At 41.5% G+C, this 22,985-nt stretch overlaps 1 protein-coding gene across 2 annotated transcripts in view; it reads left to right on the top strand.

Moving 5' to 3' along the window:
* The window catches only part of inpp5a (inositol polyphosphate-5-phosphatase A), a 172,897-nt gene that overhangs the window by 67,707 nt on the left and 82,205 nt on the right, over nucleotides 1–22,985 (top strand). For both annotated transcript variants that reach the window (XM_033612776.2, XM_033612777.2), the window contains exons 3-4: nucleotides 291–391; nucleotides 748–835. In XM_033612776.2, coding sequence (XP_033468667.1) covers nucleotides 291–391; nucleotides 748–835 — 189 coding nt within the window. The remainder of the gene's footprint in view (nucleotides 1–290; nucleotides 392–747; nucleotides 836–22,985) is intronic.

The following is a 22,985-nucleotide window of genomic DNA, read 5'->3' as shown; positions in this document are numbered from 1 at the left end:
GGAGACGAAGAGGGGCCGACATTATGCTTGTGGAACAAGCTCACTAAGTGCCTTCTGCCTACATTAGCGAGGCACTTTGTCTTGTGTAAATATAGTAGCATGTCACAGAGTTGAATTAGGAAGAATTGTGGAAGCCCAGGCGCCTTGCTCATTTAGGTTTTGTGCTCGACTGAATAATTCAACCTAAAGTTTGTTTATTAGGAGTAAATGGGCTTACTGCGGTGTTGTTACAGCTGTTATGGGTGCACTTTACCTCTTTTTTCACCTGTGTTTTCTCTCTATCTTTACAGACAGTACAGTCACACAAGCCTCACTTCTTGGCAGTGCACTGTCAGGAGGTGGGCGGGAAGAATTATGAGGCATCCATGTCACACGTGGATTGTTTTGTGAAGTAAGTATTGGGCTCATAATGTGGTTATTTGCCTAATTGTTCTAATATAAAGGTAATAGCTGAGTAGTTTTCTATGATAAGGAAACACCCCCTTGATGTGGAACATGCAGGAGTTTTAAACTGGGCGGACTACTCCCCCCACTGGTCGCATCAAAGCTGTACTTCAGCACAGCAAAAAAAATTTAAAAAAAAAAAAAAGAAAAAAAAAAAAGATATGCTTTATAGGGAAAAACTTAGACCAGGGTAGTCTTTTTAAATATGGTTCAACTTGAAGAAAACCTGGGTGCTTCTCTTTTTGATTGACATTTCCATATATCTGTGTGTGTGTGTGTGTGTGTGTGTGTTCTGTCCATCAGAGAGCTGTTGTCCAGTGATGCCATGCGAGAGTACAACAGAGCCCGCGTCTACCTCGATGAGAACTACAAATCCCAGGAGCATTTCACAGTAAGTGCTGTTTGATATGGTGATGGTGCATTCACATTCTGTGGGAAAGTACAAACACATTCTTGGAATTTTAAGTGATTTTACTTGAAGCTTACATGTGTTACATGGATGTGTTGAATCACACGCTCAGCAATTTAGTTCCATTTTTCAGGTCTGCAGTTTCATTCAAGGTGGATTTTTAGTTTTCTTTCTTGATTCAATCTGTTTCAGAAACCTGGTTTTTATTCAGGAGTGATTAGCCCAAACTTTACACACACAAAATAACATTAGAACCCTTACTGTCATACAACCATAGCGCTCAACGTTTATTGACCAAGTATAAATTAATCACTACAGTTAGCTTACAGCACAAGCACTGATTACAGAATATAACTTCTGCGACACTTGTGAGGTGCCACTAGTTAGCATGCCACTAATAGCTTTCTACAAGTTGTTACATGTAAGCGATTAGTAAAGGTGAAAGTATGTAAATGGACCACAGATGTTTTTGATATTATGCATGCATTTCATGTCATGTTTGGGTTGCTGCTGCACAAAATGTTTCTGAGGGCTGCCATCGGACAGCACTTTGAGCTACAATGTCTTACAAGGTGGTAAACGGAAAGCAGAATGACATATGTATTCAGCACAAAAAGACTCTAAGTTATGTCATATCATTACATTACTACACTTTCAATCTAAATCGTCTTGACGGACCCCAATTTCTCTGAATTCTGATGAATCTAACAAGGAAGCACATCAGACAGTGACACTGCGTCATCACACAAGTCATTCTGTGATCACAGCCTCTTAAATTAGGACACTGTGGTGGAACTTTAACTTGTGGTTGAAATGTGACGTTCTTTCGCTGTAGATAAAAGATAAACTCAGAACTGTCACCCACGATGCGCATGTCAGGTGTGAAACGGCCGAGCTTAACTGTCAGTTGCAGCCAAAGTCTGCAGAAAACGTTGACCATGGTGTTTGGTTTTGAATTGCTCACAGTGACTTCATAATTTAGAAGGCCTCATTTACTGATCTGATCTGAAGACAGACCACAGACAAGACACAAGAATTGCAAACTGTTATAAGCTGCAGACCTGCAGCTGTTGGCTGATACAAAGAAAACGTATACAAATAGTTCGTGGGATCTACTCATTGTATTATGCACAGAGAGGTATTGTTTGGAGTAAATTCTCAATGTGTAGTAACAACAGATGGCCACAAGATGACAGTAGATAGTTGGAAATAATTTTGTTGCCAGTGCTCAGATTAAAACTTGTTTTATGTTTTGGGACTGTTTTTTTATTGATTATCAGGATTTGTAAGCAAATTTTGAATTCTTAAGCATCAGCTCGTACTTACTTTTAGATATCAAAATTAAGTCTTAATAAAGTTAATTAAAGTCAGATACACTGACCCAACACTCCTTGGCTTACGTGATAAAACTCAGTCAGTGCAAATATTTGAATCCGTCCAGTTTTTGTGAAAGTATTCAGTCCAATAGTGGGATAATGTGTTGTACACTGTCGTCTGAAAGATGCATATTAATTATTATCATCTTCATATATCACGTTTTTGTTTATCAGATGCATTAGTAAATAAAACTAACATCTCTGGATTTGATCGTGTTCTGAATTCTGCTTGTGATTTAACTTAAAACTTGGTGAATGACCCTTTTCATTCATTAATATGTTCCACAGTTGAATAGACATTTTGCATGTTGGCCTCTTGGTGGAGCCAGATACTCAAACCTAACCCCAGCAGCAGAGGACTTACCTCTGAAACCATCATAAAGCGCAGTTTTATGTCCGATACTTAATTGACAGACTACAGATGGATCAGATGATCATATCTGCATTCCCAGGAGATTATGTAGAGAAAAAGGACTATAGAGTAACACGAGGAGATTGGTCCAAATATGAACTGTGGTCCCATTTTGTGTGTGATCACTGAGTTGTGTGTGTCTTGCTTCTCCTCCATGATTTTGCCGTTATCACCACGCTACGCTGCACCTCCACAAAGGCTCATAAATCACAGCAACCACTGAGTCACATTTGCTCTTTTCAAAAAAATATTACAAACATCGGCCTTCGCAAAATATAATTATCTGTCATTTCATATAAGCGTCGGTAATATCCCGGCATTATGAGCTGTTTATTTAATGGTGTTTGTCTATAGATTAACCTTTTTGTTGTATTTTCATTTTCATCAAATAGAGATGGCAGTTTGTGCTTCTCTTTGTGAAGCAGTCAGTGGAAAGGGAAACATCTGATGCGCTTTCTATGATGTTGATATTGAAATCCTGGCAACAGTAAATATGAATAGACTCTCCAGTCTTTCTCACACAGGGCTTGCCATTTAGCTTTGATGACATCACCCATATTTGTTTTCTCAATCTTCGATTTCTTCTCCCCATCGTGCTCCGGGGATAATTGTTTGTTGTCTGCCCCGCCTGTCAATTTTCAGATAATGTAAGTGGGAACACTGTTCTGGGTCCAGAGCTTTCACTTTGTATGAGTGTGTGTTTTTGTTGTCTTTTTGTACGCGGTTATGTGAGTTTCTTTGGAAGTAGCCAAGTGAATGTTTTGGATGAGTGGGAGTGTAGTAATGTAGCGAGTGTATGTTAAAGGCCAGTGAGATTGTTTACATGCCTGCCCAGTGTGAGTGTGTGTTTGAACTGCGTTTCTGTGTCAGTGACAGAGAGGAATGTGATTGATAAATGAATGTGTGAAATTCTGTTACATAAGTTTTTTGTTTTGTTTTTTTACAACTTTGATCAGAGCTGAAAAAAAAAATTAAAATTATGAGATCGACACAAACTTAATCAGCAAAAAAATCCAAATAATTCCGTGGTTCCAGCTTCTAAGATGTGGATTTATGTTTGTTTGCTTAGACTTCTATTATAGTAAATTAAACCTATTCTGGTTTTGGACTATTGAAGGGACAAAACAAGCAATTTGAATATGTGACACTGGGCTCAATTTGGGAAATTCGGGCCTTTTATTTATTTATTTACTTATTATATTTAAATTTTTTCTGATATTTTATGGACAAAAAGATAAATCAAGAAAATATTCAGCATGTAATAAGCAATGAAAATGATCATTGTTACTGTGCTTAAATCTTAAAAAAAAAAGAAAAAAGAAAAGATATAGATATAAATATGTATAGGACATGTGGACTCTGGTATCTTTGAATAGCATTATTTCAAATACTGTTGACATGGATAAAGAATATCCCCTTTAAAGTCTTGAAAGTTTGGAATTCTAGAGCCAGTCAAAAAAAAACAAGTTATTTAGCAAGGAAAGGGACCCAAAATGTACTTTTGTGATATTTGTTGAGCAAAAGCAGTTGATTTTTTCATTAAAAGCGACATATTTCTCCCAAACAGGGCTGCAAACAATGAATATTTTCATTGTGGATAAATCTGTCTATATTTTCTTGATTATTAAATCAGTTTTTTTGGCCTATAAAATGTCAGAAAATGGTGAAAAATATTGACCAGTGTTTCCCAAAAGCAAAGATGATGTCCTCAAATATCTTGTTTTGTCTACAACCAAAAGATATTTAGTGCACTGTCATACAAGAAATAAAGAAACCAGAAAATATTCACATTTAAGAAGTTGAAATTGGAGAATTTTAATTTTTTTTCTCTACAAACATACTCAAATAGGTTAATTGATTATCAGATAATTGATCATTAATTTAATAGTAAACTTATCAGTTTATAGATAGATTCAACCTGCTGGCACATAATCTAAAATGCGCTGTAGAGGTTGAAGGGAGCATTGTCTGTTTACTGTATCCGAATTTCTCTTAATTAAACTGTAATAAAGTCTCGATGTTATTACTGCTACATGTAACACCTTGATGCTGAATCTGAACAATGAGAAGTGGAGGCGAGCTGGAGCTCCTCCTCTCCTCCCAGAGGAAAGCAGCAGTGATGGGGAAGAGCTTGACTGACACGTCCCCCCTAACGGCTGAGCCCGGGCCCGGTGTTTTACAGCCCTGTTAAGGTATACAGCAGGTAAAATGTCAATTAGGAAGGCCCGCCCTGATAACTCAACTCCCAATCCACTTGTTCTCGGCCATTAATATTTATCGTGGGCCCGGCCCTGGAGCTGCAGCCAGTGTCATCTGGAATGATGTGCGGTAATGTTACCGCTTCCTGACACACACTCGTACTCTGGTGTCTGTACGGCTTAACAGAAACGCCTGTGAGTACCCGCCATGCACAAACACACACCTACCACTGTCACACGGTCTAATCAAGCTATCCACATACAGACAGTGACACACAGTGGCACACACTGCCTCCTCAGCCCTCAGTTGTTCCAGGGCATTTTAATGGGAAATTAAAGGCATCCCTCATGTCTGTGGTCTACAGGACAGGAATGAGAGCAGCGACAGAGGATAAATCAGGCTCTGCGGCTTGACAGGACACCGCTGTCTCCTTTTACCCTGTGGTTGTGTGTGTGTGCATGCATGGGTGTGTTTGTATTTGCAACTGCATTCACCCTGAGGGACAGTGTTATAGTATGCAAGCACTTTGTCCTGAACAATTTGTGTCATGGATCTAAGACGCTTGTACTGGAAGTTCAAAGCGTGCTGTCTCCAGTCTTGGATTTCATTATCTTGAGGTCAGTGTCTTATGTTAGAGCATACACAAACTGCAAGTGGTTACAGACTTCTAATGAAAAGCAAGTGACAGTCTGGCCTAAATTAATACCTTTAAAGAAGATTTAACCGGATTTAAGTGTGGTTGCAGAGACCACATACAGTAATACTACATTATTTGGAACAAGAGAGATGTAACGATAAGGCCTCGTGAACTTGGTCAGTGGGTCGTTTGATTCATTTAATGTCAAATAAGTTGTACTTAACATAAAACCACCAAGGCCTTGTCATTTCTGAAGTACATTCGGATTTGAATGGACATTTACAGTTAATAAACTCCTCTGTGATCATCAGATAACTTGAGAACAAAAGGAGGGCATACAATGGAAGTCTAAGGTCAAATTCCTAATTTGTATGGAGTTGCCAACTTACATCTGATGTGCTTTTCAGGAGAAATGGAAAGCAAGACATACAGGAGCACAAACGAAGGAAAATAGAGAAGAGAAAAAGAACCAAAAACAGCAGAAATCCAAAGCTAATCCATACAAGGCACTACGCAGTGTTTATTAAGATGAAACCAGAGATGTATTTTAAAAATAGAGATAAAGGATAGCATATGGCTGTTCACATATGAAGAATTTAAATAACCCTCTTGGGGAAACCCTGAGAGGTGGGGGGAAAAAAAGTTTTTACCAGAGTAAAGTTAAGACTTGTAGCATATCTTTTCTTTTTTCTGCAATTTGAGTAGTTTTTTTTAAAGCTTTTCCGAATGCCTAATTTCCTTGAGGTTAAAATGGAAGTTTAAACTTAGACCAGTCCACTAGTCTAAATGTAAGGAAACATTTAGAAAACAGTCAGAATTGAGCACAATTTAATCCATAAGGTGAAAAAACACTGTCTGAAAATACATACTTTTGAGCCATTTGAAATCATTACTCATTTTTTTTAAATAAAAAAGTTTAAATTGGTACTTTGCTCTGTGCATTATTTACATTGCACATGATCTCACAAAACATGACAACAACTTACTAAATAAAAGTTAACAAATAACATTTATTGGGGGCCATATTCTTTTTGAAAATAAAACTTCAGGAAATTGGTCTGATTATTACAACAGCATTTTCATTGGATGAACACAATCACATAAAATGATAATTTCAATAATAAGTTTAACCAATTAGCATTTCTGGGCTGACTAGAAAGGGTAGTAATTGACTTATTATTTGAATTTATTGTTTAAACCCTTTGAACACATCCCTAGTTTAAAGTAAACAGATGCACATTTGATATTGAAACTCATGTTTTTTTTTCTGCTAATCCCATGTGGGTCATGCTGAATCACTTGCATGACATGGAAATAAAAAGATTAGCTAAGTGCACAAGAACAATTATTATGATATGAAGAAATTACTAAATGAGAATCCTCAACTGGAAAGAAATATCTTAAGATGCAAAAGGACCAGATTTAGAGTAAGCTTTCAGGCTCAGATATTTGACGGCACTAGAGGAAAAGTTAACTTGTCAGAAGCCTATCATAGATACACAGAGTATAGCGTAGAACAGACCCAGGCTGGTTAAGCAGATACCGCTGACTAAACCCAAGTCCTTATTGACGTGGACTCAAAGGCTGTCCCTCAAAAGAGAAGTCACTGGTTTGGCTGTGGCACAGAAACCACACTAACAGTCCCACAAAATGATTAACAGCATCAGTTAGATGGCTCTAATTTTTGCCTCTCCTGCCCACGCTGCCGTCTGATCCCTGGTCAGTAGAGCAGCCCTGTCAGTAGCTGCCAGCAGCCCTACCTCACTCTGCTCCAGAGGTGAGTCCTTAATTCTCCTCCAGGCAGCGTGCTGTAATGCAATCATCAGTACCGCTCTGCTCGGCCAGGAATTTATGAACACTTAGTGTCCCTCTGTGTTGACAGGGCCTCAGCGTGAGTGTGTTTACGGTATTACCCAGAAATGCGTGTCACTCGCATTTATCGCCTTTTTTTTTTTTTTTTAACTGCGTCCTATATCACCCTCCTGTTCCATCTTTTTTATGATGAAACAAAACCAGGTTGCATATAGAGATTATATACTTTCCAGAGAAAGTGGGGTCATAGAGGAGGGGTCTCTGTGTACAGTCTGTTGGTTTTACACAAGGAGGTTAACTAGCAGGAGCAGCCCTCCTCCTCCTCCCTCCCACCTCCACCTCTCAGCTCTGTGTTTAAAAAGACCGCAGCAGCCATATAAGCAGGTTAAAATATTGCTAACTAAATCTAAGAGAGCGCTTATTTCAATATGGTGAGAACTACGGCACCGACTGAGGCCACTTGAATGGAGTAGATGTCAGCACGGTAATATGGCCGGGCCATAACTCTCCACGGCCATCACTCATACTCTCAGGGCAGACATAAGTGCATACACACACACACACACACACACACATACATAGTGACAAAGATGAATAAACACTGACACAAGCACGCACATTGAAACACACACACTCAGGACATGAGGTTGAGCGACAATCAATGAATCTGCCATCAGACGTGAGTTATGAGACCCAAAGAGTGGGCATTCCCTGTGTGAAAATATTTTGACTGAAAATGTAGATATAATTAATAGATTGTGTAAAGAGGTGGAGAAATTGATGCATTTATTACAAGGAGTCAAATCTGAGGGAATTGAGCCTTTTGCCCTCTTGGATCATCGCTGCAGTGGGCATGGGCTGCTCTCATACACACTTAGACATCCACAAACACACACCAAGCCTCTCCTCATAAACAGCGCTCTGATAAAGTGTTTACCAGTGTGTGTGTGTGTCTGTGTGTCTGTGTGTCTGTGTGTATGTGTTTGGATGGGATCTAGCCGAGGGGAGCAAATCAGTTGTGTTGGAGGTGGATGTGTTGTTGTCCCGCGGTGGAGGGTGGATTGTTGTGGTGGTGTTGGTGTGTGTGTGTGTGTGTGTGTGTGGGGGGGGGGGGGGGGGGGGTCTCCAGCCACAGATAATGATGTGATTCCAGCATGAGGCGGGCCGGGTGTACCTCGCCACCGTCCATTATGATGTGCGGCCCCCAGCCACCGAGGGGGCAGAGTGAAGGTGAGCCTGTCATATCGATCTTTTTAGTGCTAAAATATGAGCCACTTTACTCTGCTCCCCGGCGCAGTGATGTGAAAAATAATAACTCGGACCCAAATTAAAAATATTGATCGCTTAGGAGGTGTTGAGAGCAAATAAACACCCTCTGAAGGATTTTTATCCCCCCCCACCCACCTCTTATCCCCCACCCTCCTCCGTCTTGTCCCTCCCCGCTCAGTGAAAGGGCCGGGTCAGGGATGGTGGCGAGCTGAACTGTAAAAATATCACACCATCTTGTTGCTCAGTAGTCTTCATAATAACCACCTACCAGGCTCTTGATGCTCTTTATTGTTCCCAGACACAAATCAACAAGCAACCATCTTTTCAGCTACTCCCTAACACTGATTGATCGGGTTTTGACTCCATAATCTGGCATTAGCTCGGCTCCATTCACGCACACACCCCCTCCACCCCCCCACCGGTCATAATTTTTTTGCACATCCGAGCTTGACTTTTTTATTCCTTCCCCCTGTAACGGATGAGCTGACACGGGGCCATCAAACGGGTGGGAAAACAATTGCCACAAGGTTAATTTTATTGCCTGCTCCATGCATTTGTGAGCAGGCGGGAGGTGTCCTCTGCCCGGGTCCTGATGAATGGCTGCGCCGAGCGGGCAGGAATGAAAATGAGAGGGGAGAGGCCAGGCACGGGGAGCCGGAGTCCCGCCGCTCCCACCTGAAATTGAAATTTTTCTGACACGCTCAAAATTGGTATTCTGATATATAAGAGAGACGATGTTCCATTTAGTTTGATGATGAAGGCCATCATGTGTCCCAGTCAATTGCATTTTACGACACCCACTTTACCTCATACATCCGAAGAAGGTTAATATCCACACATCCTAAATGGTGGATGTCAGATTGTCCAGAGTCTGTAGGAAAATAAACTACTTAGTGTATCTAAATGCTGTCGTAATACTTGGCTGTCCTGGTAGCAGCACTATTGATTGTCTACAAGGACGTTTGTTGTGTTTTGGGGCCAAGTCGGGATGAATAGATATTTGATGGAGCGTGGAGAGTGGGGCTCGACCAGCATCTGCATCTCAGTGCTGTGTCAGTGGGGATGAGAGCCAGGCGTCGGGGAGAATCACATGCTGCCTGTTGACATCAGTGAGAGGGGCCGGGGCCGGAGCTGGCGATATCTCCGCTTCCCCTCTTGAGCTGGGTCCTCTCGCTGAAAGCTCACTCCTGTCTGCTGGCTTCAGGCCCTTGCTCTCTTTTATATGTGCGCACACATGTATGTCTGTGTAGCATTACTGATATAAGGCTATCTCTGACCAGCACTTTGCCCATACATATCGATTCTTCCTCCGCCGCTGGCTATAGCTGCTTCATTTGCATGGCTCAGCTGACCCAGGCAGTCAGTGGCCATTATATTCCCATTAGCTAATCTCTCAGCTTTGATTTCCATAATCCTCTGTCTATTGAGAGCCCTCACAGCTCTCACAGTCCCACTCTCCAAGGGGAAAAAAGACCCCCAACCACCCCACCCAGGTTACTTTACTCTCCAAAAATCTGTACAGCAACATGCATCACAAACACGCAGGAACAGCGATTCTCCCAGTCTTTTTTTAAATTCATTCCTCCCCTGCCTACTTGCATGCTTCAGACTTAACAACAAAAAAACCAAACAACACTTGAAAAAGACAACATAGTGCACTGGTAGCCTCATTGAGCCACTATGGCCACTGCCTGAGTTGGAGATGAAGACTCAGTGTGAGTTATGTAAACAACGAATGTGTCGTAAACAGAAAAAGTACAGTTTATAGGCTATGCTACAAGCCAGTACCACACGCCACGACTGCTTGAGTTTCCTCACCTGCAAAAAGCCGTCAAGATAACTTACTGCAGGCGAGGAAACTCAAGTTGTTGCTATACACTGGCTTTTGTTTTTGTTCTTGTTGTGTAACAGTTTGTTCCCAATGGCTGGTGACACTGTTACTGTTATTACATTTTAAATTGTTTGAAAGTATTACATTAAATTAAATTAAATTTTGCCCTGTGGTAGTCTGGCACTCTGTCCGGGGTGTATCCTTCTTCTCACGCAGAGCATAAGCAGTTATGGAAAATTAATGTATGTTTAAATTTGGCCTTAAAGGAGAATTTGAATGTAAATGACAGTTATCAGGGCATAAAACCTTGATTGTCTGACAATGACATAGCTGTCAGTGCCGGGAAAAAAACTTAAATATGAATGTCAAATTGAATAGTGTGTTAGTTTGGAGTATTGTGACATCCCTAATACACATAATTGCATAGGTAGATGTAAACACTGCAGTTATGCTCTTTTATGATGATCATATGTTTTGTATGTAAAATTGTAATCTGCCATCTAACTTAAGATGGGTGGAGTAAAATATGTAAAGACTCAGGGTGGTGACACGAGTATTTATGGGTCAGGAAAAAACTGTTGCAGGCTTCAGACGGTCTGAAGTGCTCCTCTGTATTACAGTCTCTACACTGCAGCTCAGTGAGGAAACACTGGGAAAGACAAAGAGGGAAATTTGCAGCAAAAGAGACTGAAACTTTGGAAGATACCATTAATGATTTGATTTTGATTTGATTTAATTACTAGCTGTTTTAAGTCTTTAAAGAGCTGTGAGAGCTAAATGTTTAAAGGGACAGGGACCCCAAAATTAAAAAATAAAATAAATTCCTCTTACCTGTAGTGCTGAGTTGCTGAGATGTGTGAGATGTCTTCCTTATTTCCAATATAATAGCACTAGATTGTACTTGCTTACTTACCGCTCACACCAAAACAATCAAGATTGATAAAAAGCACTACAGGTAATAGAAAAAAAATATGCGTTTATGGTTTGGGGGGTGAACTGTCCCTTTAAGCAAGTGAAGACAACATTTGAACAGGCAGCAGTGAGCTGTTTCACTGAGCTGAAGTGTCTCTAACACTCAGTGTTTTTCTCTCTTATTTAGATAAGTGTGTTTAACCCACTTGGCTGAAAAGAAATCACTAGTGCGACCCACTAACATTTGCCAATAGGATACAGCGATGTGGATCAGCTACCTAAAGCTTAAACATTCACCTCCCACATCTCCATCCCAGGGGCATCCTCTCCTGGAAGAGACATCCAGCGTGCCAGGCCAAATTGACCTTAATCACCCTCAGCAGAGTTCTCTCGCAGCGATTGCTCACATTGATCAAAGAGGACCTACCACCTACTGCCCACTCTCCACCCTTGACACCCCCTCCTCTCCAAATGAGCTGATAATTAATAAGGGCTGGCTCTGCAAACACCAGCCAACAGACAGGGTGATGGATCGGACAGCTTGGATGCAAACCAATACAATGCCAAGCTTTTCTCCGGCCCCTAGGCATCCTTTACCCCGCATGATCAGGCATGCACAGGAGCACCCACCCTGCTAATTAAATACCCACAGGTTGCCCTTGTTTTTCAGTAGGGATGCTTTCTATCTGTTCACTATTGGCATGTATTTAATAATTCATGGGGCTGCAGCACTGAGGATGGTGCGTAGGGTTTGTGTTGCACTGTTGCAGACTTTGGGATAAAGTCAGCTAGATTTCAGAGGTTTAATAGTAGAGATGTTCCAGTGCCTTCTCTTTCTTCCCAGTACCGATTCCAATACCTGAACTTACATATCAGCCAATATTGCGTTACTGATCTAATACTGTTGTGTTAAAAAAATTAAACAGCTGTGCACTACTAACAATGTATGAATGTTAAATAATTACAGTCATTGCTGTATTGCATGGCTCAGCTTAAACTAAAACATGAACAAATACATACATATAATGAATGCTGTAGGAATGACCAAATTGTTGCTTATTATTTTCCTAACGTTACACTATTCATACATTCATTCATTTTCAGTAACCACTTATCCTGTTAGAGGTTGCAGGGGGCTGCATCCTATCCCAACTGTCATTGGCCGAGGTGGGGTACACTTTGGACAGGTCGCCAGACTATCACAGGGCTGACACATAGAGACAGACAACCATTCACACTCACATTCACACCTACGGCCAATTTAGAGTCACCAGTTAACCTGCATGTCTTTGGACTGTGGGAGGAAGTCGGAGTACCCAGAGAGAACCCATGTTAAGACAGAGAGAACATGTAAACTCCACACAGAAGGGCCGACCCCGGATTTGAACTAGGAACCCTCTTGCTATGACAGGAGTTGCCACTGGCTGCACAGCATAACTTGCTGTAAAGGCTACTGTTTTAGTCGTTTTATCTAGTTATGAAACTACTTCAAAGTTTATTAATAAATCGTTGTATCAGATAGGTGCATAGACTCTTGTACTGGCCGATACTTGATCCAGTATTTTCGGCAATATTAGAGGCCCTTCTGATATTGGTATCGGAACAACTTCATTAATACGCATGTTTTCTCTAGTGTATAATCACCTGAAAATAAAAATCATTGTGTTTTCGTTACCTTGGGATGAACCATTAATGTTCACATAGGGAGCTGGTCTCTTGTCCAGAATGGGCAACAAGCACTGGCTCTAGAAAGGGCAATATGGGTTTTCCACTGTAGTTAGCAGCCCCTCCATGATGAAAGCATGAGACAAACAGTAATTTTTAAAACATGAAACTGCTTCATTCTGTGTTACTACCGTTTGTTTTGGAGAGGAGGAAACCTCTGCACATAATTCAGTTTTCAGCTCGTTGCAATCTACAATCCTCATGGTTATAAGCCACTAAATCCCCCTAAATCTTACACACTGTTCCTTTAATGGCTCACAACATAATGCACACTTATAATTCACTTAATATAATTCACTTCTCATATCAGTTTTTTCTTCCTGTTGTTGATAAAATGTTTCTAAACCCACACCCACGTCCTAAATGCTGATCATGTTGGATAAAGACATTAGTGATAATTAGCGTCAAGACAATTGTTATCATTCATCTGAACAGGCAATCACACCACCTTGGGACATTTGCTGTAGAGCTGCCAAATAACTTCAGGCGATTTCCTCTGACTGTCACTGAGGTGGTCCGACATCAGTGACAATGGAGCTGTCTGCTTTGTCGCTGAATGAGCCAAGCAGTGACGGACACATCCATGACTGATCTGTACTGCCGTGCTAATGACTTCCTTTTAATCACTACTCGTCCTCTTGTTTTGTCACCACGTGACTTGTTGGCCGCTAATTGTCAGATATGGGCATTTTTCCTCAGAGGAAAATGCTGTTACCTGCTTCATTAGACTGACTGAGTCTGTGCGTTTCATTGTCATTTAAAGTAGGTGTGTATGTTTGAGAGCCTTGAAGAAAATGAAGAAATTGAAAGTGGATGCTTTAGTTTGGATTTTTAATGATGTTAGGGCCCGATGTTAGGCTACAACCACAGAAGAAAGTGCCGTTGTCTGGACCCTGTTGGCCCCTAACTGGTGTGATTGGGTGTAATTGGTGAATCTGGTCTAAGAAGAGTGGAGGGTCGCCAGCTATGGGTTGTGAGCCTGTCATAATAGCAACCAACAATGTGATCATTTCATTTCCTTTTCACTTACACTTCACCTCACTTCACATGAGACAGGACACACAAACACACACACACTCACAGACACGGGGACAAGGTTAACGTTGGGCCCCATTTATTTCACTCTAACAATGACTCTAAATAGCCTTTCAAAAGCGGAGTGAGGAGGGAGACAAAAATAATCGAATCACACAATTACTGCTGGGCTTCATTCTATAGTTAAGTGCATTTTTATTGTGTAACGTTTCTTTTTTCCCCCTACACCCTCTCCCACCCCCCTCTATTTTTCCTGCCTCCCTCGGCAAGCGTTCTCTCCCTGCCACTTCTCATCTAATATGGCCATAATTGGGTTTGGTCGTACAAATCAGATTTCAGCAATTGGGTTATCTTCCTCTGAAATTGGAGAGGTCCCTGGGCTGGCATGGGTGGAGAGTTAATCTGCTTTTGTTAAGCCCTCCTTTTGGTGGCTGCTGCGGCAACATCGGGCGGTGCCAGTTAAAGCGTTTTACCTGTCACTGTGGACATGGCTTGTAATTTACCCCCCTCTTCACAAAAAAAAAGAAAAAAGAAAACTCCCCCACACACACATTATACACATCCGGCCACCATCTGCTTCTCCTCGTGCAAATAATGACATTTGAATCGAGCATTAACAGGCTTAATTACTTTAAAATTGTCATTTTAATTTACACTGATATAGTATTGATCACACAAGCAGAGATTAAGGCCCTCAGTGGAGCGGTTGATGTGGAATTAAACAGGGCCGGGTCCTCCTGGGGCCCGCCTGGCCTGTCCTGCCGCAGCCAGAAGAGGAATGACATCCTCCCCCTAATGAACTGGCAGCATGCGCAGACATGAATTTCAGGCCCCGCTGGAGAAGGAGGGAAATAATGGGGTTTGGGGAGCCATGGCGGGTTATTCATTCACTGCCATGCACCAATTCTCCTGTGATTCATCCCCAGGCCCCCAGACCCCCACTGCCTGTTTGCCTGCCACATTCAGCCTGCCTGACCTTTCTCCTGCCTAAGTGTATATATATTCCCTCCCTCCTCCGAGAGCACCTTACCCCATACCAGGTATCATGTACAGCAGGAGGGAGTGGCATCGAGGGTGGAGAGGAGAGCGAGGGGGGGGGGGGGGGCACCTACAGCCAGCCACCACCCTCTAATCCAAACACCCCCCCCCCACACACACACACACCTACAGCTGTGGAAGTGCTGGTCCGTGATCCTCCCTCTCATCCTGGCTCACCGGCCTGTCTGTAGAGGACAACACTTTCCTGGGAATTGATCTCCTCACTCGAGCCTTGTGTCACGCACAGCTGGTTAATATCAGGGGAGAGATCGTTACATTAAATCCAAGCAATTTCTCCCCAGTTTGAAGAAAGCCTGTGGCTCCTGTTGTGAGCGCTGTGTTGTGGAGTAATTATAGCAGTAGAAACAACCTCTTGACACCTGTCTCCAGTGAACACACTCAAACAATCACACTCCACACAAGTGCTTTTAATGACTGGCTCTTAGAGTGAGGGGCCCGATAAGAAGAAAGCCAGGGTTGTGTGCAGACACAGGAAGGAAGAGTATTCCAATGTATGCGCTGTCCGACATGACACATTTCTGCCAAATTTGAAAATTTAACTTGAAAACCTGACGAAATTATTTTTGAGAATGGTTTCCAAAGAGCTGATAATGTAATGGCACATAGTGTTGGATAATGGGTTCAGGTGTAGTCTTGGTGGTAGAGCAGGTCAGCCATTAATAGCAAGGTTGGTGGTTTGATACCTGACTCCTGCCTATGTGTCGCAGTATTCTTAAGAAGGACACTGAACCCTAAATTGTGTTGGCGTATATGGGGAAACATTGTGAATAGGGGGGAAGGGAAATGATGCCACCCATTTGTTGGTCAAGAGTTTACACTAAGTTTGAACAAAAGTATTAAAAATATAATTTGGACTAACCCAAATTAAACCTTTTGGTATTTTTAGTGTTAGCGTTTAGCATTTTTTAGTATGTCATTTAGCTTTGATATGAACTTTATATGAGCACAGACAGTTTATTTTCTCCAAATTTAACTCTGGCCTGGCCATTGGCGGACCAGTCAGTTAACATTCTAGTCAGTTGTGTACCATTCAAAATGGAGGAATATAGTAGCAGTATTTATACCTTTAAAGTTAATTTAAATCATTGTTTAATAGTGATGTTGAGTATGTATATTGAGTGAATGCAGTTGCATGCTGTGCAAAGATAGAGCATTATAGTAGATAGTAAGATGAACAGAGGAAGACTCGTAAGAACGGAACAAGCAAACCACCAAAGTTTACCATCCATTACAGTGTTGTACAACTTAGAGGGTATTACTGTGGACACTCGCAAACAAGTTTTAAATTCATGAGGAATACTATATTCCTTCTCCTTATGCCTACCACAGACGCGTCACGTCAATAGAAACCAAGGGGGCACGTGCCCCCTCAGATTTGAGGGATGATTTTTTTTTTTTTTCAACCAATTTTATTGTACTTACTTTACCTTACTTATTATTTTACCATCTAACTATGATCAGTGGTCATATTGAGTGAAATGTATTCTAAGTAATCTCCTTCATCTCAGGCCCATTTAGTGGCCGTAACTTGCATAAAATGCATAAATGGTAATTTACGCATTATTTATTAGGATTTAGGGGAGATTTCCTGTTAGTAGTGATCACACATGGCAACAGAGCAACCATCTTGATAATAAACGATCTTTGGCCGATCATGTGACACTCACAGCTTTCCCATTGGATTTTAGCCACCCGGGTCTCCCATTTCCCATCTCAGCCGATCTTACCGGCTTGACATCTAGGCTTCCGGGTAAGCTATAAACACACCGATGGGATCGATGTAAAGGCTGAAGTGTCCTGCTTTCATTAAAAAAAGAATTACGTCGCTCTTATTTTCCGTTCCGGAAATAGACGCAAAAGAGTACGACTGCTTGTTACCTGAACTCACTACTGGCCTCTGTTGGTTAGCTGGTTTGTTGTAGGGGTAAGACCATGGGGCCCTGGAGTCCCCTTTATGTTTACTGTCTACCCACTTTTTCTGCTTCCTGTTTGCTGATGGAGGAGAGTGCACATATTGGCAATTGACAATGTCCATGTAATTGAACCCTAGTATTTGCATGAGCCAAGACTAAAAACATTACAATAATATTAAATGTTTGACTTTATCATAATGTCACAGTGAGAAAAAACCCCAGCTTGGACTGAGTTTTATGACCACCGTACACCAAACAACAGAGATCAGGGGAGTGCGCACAAACTAATGATCAATGGGTACCAGTAAGACCTAAGCATTGTCAGTGGCCTCAGCAATCATGGCAGTAACTCCATCAGCCTCCATCTGTTATGGCAGTAATATGTTGTTGCAGCTGTACTCACAGTGCATGTTGTATGCTCCTCTCCTCATCTCTTACTTCCTTGTTGTTCTCCACTCTGAGCTGTCAAAAGCTTTGGAAATGATTTATGGAAACAGCTTCACATCATGAAATCAGACAGTGACGGCTTGGTGGCAAAGTCAAATCAGAACTCAAGTCTATGCTTGTCCTTGAGCCAGTTGACTACCAGTGTTTCCTAAAACAGCCCAAAGGTCCTGGAGCAGATTGAAAGTGTTAGGGAGGGGGGGGGGGGGGGGGGCGTGGTTTGTGAGGTCCTCATTTGATTGCATTACCTACACCTGGATGCCGTGAGGTGGAAGCCATCTTGACAATGAAGGCTAAACAAAACAACAACCTCTTCTCTCTCTTGGCTGGCAAGTCCCCATGACGGATATCAAGATGTCTCCAATACACGTAATGGACTTGGCAAGGCCCGAGGTGGCTGGGCTCAGGCCTTCTACTCCACTCTGTCATCCAATCACCTTATTCTAATGCTATTGCATTGTTTAGTCAACCAGCCGTCCATTTACATCAACCCATAACCACACAGCCACACCACAGAGGCACTTAATAGAATTAGCAGGTATTGTGCAGCACATTTTAAACACATAGGCCATTTTAAACACACACTCTCAGTCACTCCACCTCCCTCCCCCTGGGCTGATGATCCTCCGCTTGCTGTCAGAGTAATGGCATCACAAACTCTCCATGCAGCGCCTGCCTTTCCTCTTTAACTGTCATAACTCTATCCTCTGCCCACCACGGACAGTTTATTCAGATCTTTAAATGCAAAGCCAATATTGTTGTCATATTTATGTTATGTACTACACTACTACATATTAATAGCTCATAAAGCACATTTGTTGCATTATTAAATCATTTTTCACTCGCTCCTCATTAGGAAATAGGAAACTGAATCTCTCGGCTGAAACAGCCGGTTAATTATAGGGCTCATAATTTCCTAATCTGATTTTGGGGAATGTTTGTGAGTCTGTTTGGCTCGCCAGCATATAAACAGACAAACAAAAATGAAACAGCCACATGGCTGGGAATTTGCAGTCATATGCCCTCTTTTGTCCTTGACTGAATGCATTATTTTCCTTTTCAATCCTCAACACTCCAATGCCATCTTTTCAAACAAATGAGTCTCATATGCTTCCCCCCTTGTGATTAACACGGAGCCATTTCACATCAAATAACCCCAGAATAGTCTCAAGGCCTCATTTTCTAATGATATTAAATCTTGCACGTGTAAGTTTATTTGGGATGACTCATCTGAGGGGTCAGGGGAAATGAGCAGTCCCTTTGTCCCCTAGCCGCCACCCCCTGTTAAACTATTACCAATAAAAACAGCCGCACACTCCCAGCCAGAGGGTGTGTCCTGCCTGGTGTAATAACGAGGGCCTTCCTCCTCGTCCCATTCCTCGGCCGATTGATTTTTGTTAGGAAAATTAATGCAGTCCCTGTAAGGTTCTGGAGGTCAGAGGTAGACGGGATTCAGCAGATGAGGGGCGGTGCTGGGCAAACGGGAAGGCAGCATGCCGATATGGGACCTCTGGAGTCTGCATGATGAAACTTACCGTGGGTTTGTTTGAGGGTGGAGCATGCAATAGCTTATGATGTATTGTCTCTTTGCTGTTTCATGCACGCACCAAAACGCATCTCCTATGATTGACCAAGCAAATATATAGGCCTATTTATTGACTACACTCAGTCCAATGTTGGATTGTTGCCCTTGTTTTATGTTGTATATCTCTTTGTTTGTTGTCTTGATGGCAGAGAAACACTAACAGTTAAGGTAAAAGGACAATTCATTTAAAACTTCACTTCAGAACATGTCCAAGTGGTGTCTTATACAGTTATGAAGCAATGCCTAACCGTATTTCAGTGAGTAATGCTTCCCAAGTGGGAGCCAATCTAACACAAAGGGTGACCCAGTCACCAGGGTCCCTGCACAAGGTCAAGCCACAATGGCACCCTGTGTGCACCATGCTGTAGCTAATTTCCAACTCATTAAATAGCCCTCTAATTAGATTGGATGTTATGCTCTTTCAGTTAAATTCAAGCTCTTAATTTTAACTGCCTAATTACATTTCTGAAAAGAAAAAAAAAATTCAAAGCAGTCTTTGGCCAACTGGAAATGTAGCCTTTCTCAGAGCGCTGAGCTGCAGAGAACTGATCTTCTCTTTTGAGTTTACTGAGTCTGTATCTTTGAGATGGTAAATCAGTGATAAGCTGATATGAATATTTGTTGATATACAGGATCTAGCAAAGTGTTTTCAGCTGATGTAGCATTTGTTCTGGTGGCCAAACCTTGGATTTCCAAAGCTTTTGGGTAAAAGGGTGATGGAACAGCTGGGTTCTAAGTAGCCTCAGTGTACCTTGGCTGGACACTGAATGTAATGAATGATTCATTTGTTGGACTACGTCCACTTTTCATTATGTCTGACGTGATTTGGAGTGTTCATAGTGCGGTCGTTTGGTTGAATGTTATTTTGTATTTTTGTGTTATTTTGTATGTGAAACAGTTGACTTCCTGCTATGACAAGTCAAAATGTTTGCTGTAACAAAAAATAAAAATAAAAAAACATCTGTGAATTTGATTTATTTTGGTACAAATGACCAAAAGACTGCCCTGATGCTAACAATTTAGCAAAATTTATTTTGAACATGTTTTTTTTAGCTTTCAAAGGTGGATGTGACAAATAACACAATTTTTGAAAAACTCATATTTATCATGTATTGCGTCGGCTTACAACAGCTAGCCATCTTTGACAGTCATCTTAGTTGCACTGCAGAAATAAAGTATGAGCTGGCGTCAGTAGTAGGTTGTAGTTGCGAGCAAATATTGACACCAGATGCATTATAGAACAGCCTGCTAGCTATCTGGTTAGCCTTAAACCAGCAGGGTAGACAGCTGACTTTACTTTGAGAGAGCTATACATTTTTGGAGTGTACAGTAGATGAGGGCCAGAGGTTGTTAGTTTATATTATTTTTATGGCAATGACAAATACATAGTTTAGGCCAGTATACTATTGCATTAATAGCCAAAGCTAGCTTGCAACGCATAACCTTATGAGACTTTATACAAGTACACACAACCTAACAGGAAAACATTTATTAAACAATACTGTATGTAAGAGCTGCAAAGATTGACCATTAATCGATTAGTTGATCAACAGAAAATTGATTGCAAACACATCTATTAAATCTATTAAATGTCATTTAAAGTTAAACTTTTTCTGGTTCTAGCTTCTTAAATGTGAGAATTTACTGTTTTTCTTTGACATTTATGGAAGAAAATGAGGGATCTTAAGGTTTTGGACTGCTGGTTGAACAGAAGATCAATCTGAAGACTTTAGGCTCTGGGAAATTGTGATCAACATTTTTTACAATTTTTTACATTTATAGGCTAAATGAGTAATTGTTTAATCATGTAAATAATTGGCAGAATGACATTCTGTTTAGAGGAAGTTGTATGAAATAGCACTTATGTTATTTACCTACACCTCACCTCAACAGTATTTACAGGTCAAAGGTGAAGAAAGCTGCCCACTGCAGCTTGGTTGCTAATGTTTATGCCCTTGTTTGTGTATAGCCGCTGCTCAGCTAAATCTTCTTGATGGCACCTGCGAAGCCAAAGTCATGTCAAACATTGAGTCTGATTTGTTCTCAGATGTAACAGATGCACTGTACATTGCGTATTCTTCTCCACCGACACATGACCAAATGATATACAATACAGTACCACCTGGTCATCTGTCGAGCATTCAAAGGGGCGACCCAGGAGCCTTGTTGCGGACCTGCATGGGCCCCTCCAAATCCTCTTTTCCTCCCACATTTCTGTGGGTGTGATATTTACAGGAGAGCAGACGTGGGTTTGCTGCCACTCTTGCCCCTGGCACCGGACCTCTGCTCACTCACATCTTAAAGCTGTCTTTTAAGAGGGGCCACGGGAGAGGCCGGATGCTGCGATTGTACGGATAAAAAGAAACATCTGCGAAAGAAAAGTCCTCCGTTGTTCGCTCTTTTTTTTATTTATTATTATAATAATACAATAAGAGGAAAAAAAAACCCATGACATAATTTCTTGTTATCTAAGAAGCTGAGGCTGCATTTACATTTGCTTTTCATGCAGCGTCCATGTGCTCTTAGGGGCGATGCACTGGAGTATAACTAAGCTAGCATGGAGGATATCCAACCATTTAAATCAAGCCTCTGGGAATTTTACATAACACATCATTGGCGAGCATTGGTTTTTACATAAAGACAAAGAAGGCCACAAAGAGCCACCGGACGGGCGCCTTAGGCTGAGACGAGCCGCTGCGTGTGTTTTTGCAGACTCCTCTAAAGCTTCACGGTCCTGTGGTCACTGTTGTGCTGCGAGAACGCCTCTGCTCATACCCAGACAGAACACAGACAGAAAGCTGCTTATTTTTTTCTTTTTTTACACATCCAGGGTGAAAAAATGATTTTTCCGAATGCGACCTCAAAACTGAACCCTCTCCTCTGATGGGACGACTTCTCAGCTCGATCTTCAGAGTAGCGCTCTTGAGCCTCATGGCCCAAGGAGATAGTGTAGACCCGCCATCGATTGTCCCTGTGAAGCTGAAGCTGTCGTATATTATGAATGTTTCACGAGATGGCTCATGATCTAGACGATGTTGCCTTCATTTAGGAAGAGTTGTGTTTGTACTAAGGGAGGAGGAAGGGCTCTTGATACAGAGGAATGAAGACCTTCCTGATAAATTCTTCTCACAAGTGACAAAGTAATGCCACTAAAATGCAGCCAACTAATATATTTCATTATGGGACTCTGCAATAGAGCTGTATCTCACTGGGCAGCCAAGGATGCCACTTTGTCATTACAAGGCCACATGAGCGAGCCACGGGCGGTATGGGACAGGGACAGAATCAAAGCTGCCTCTGGACAGAAAGCTGACTGATTACTTTTCCAGCTGACATCACAGCTCTGACAGCCAGCGTCCTTAGGGAGAGTTGAGTTTGCTCAATACTGATTATTTGACATCGAAAGTTGCTTATGTCACTGGTCCCTTTACCCTCAGATGTTGACAGGTGTGTGTGCACATGTGCTTCACCTCTACATGCATTAAAATGTTTAGAAACTGTCCATTAAAGGCAACAAGTTGTGTGTTCAGCCAATATGAAAAAAAAAAAAACTTTTCAAACTTCTTTACAGTCTTCATTAAACCACAGCGATCAGTTAAAATTATATTGCTTCCCTTCTCCATACAGCCTGTATGATCCTAATTCAATCAATTGTTTCACAAATGAGGCCACATGAATAGGCGCAATATTAAATCAGATAATAATATAGATTGATGAACAGTCCATGACAACATTAGCGGCCTTTCCAAAATGCAGAGATGAAAAAAAAAAAAAAAAAAAAAAAATCAATGAGCTCAAAGACCTGTCATTTGCATGGGCCTCTTCCCCTAATGGGAATACTTCTACAGACGGGGAATTACAAGTTGAAATATTCTTTCTGATTATTGGACATCCATAGCCAAATATGATTTACATTAATGAGC

The sequence above is a fragment of the Epinephelus lanceolatus genome, chromosome 17, assembly GCF_041903045.1.
Source record: "Epinephelus lanceolatus isolate andai-2023 chromosome 17, ASM4190304v1, whole genome shotgun sequence".
In the NCBI taxonomy this organism is placed as follows: Eukaryota; Metazoa; Chordata; class Actinopteri; order Perciformes; family Serranidae; genus Epinephelus; species Epinephelus lanceolatus.
Note: the sequence above shows the minus strand (reverse complement) of the source record. Positions and strands in the feature narration are given on the sequence as shown.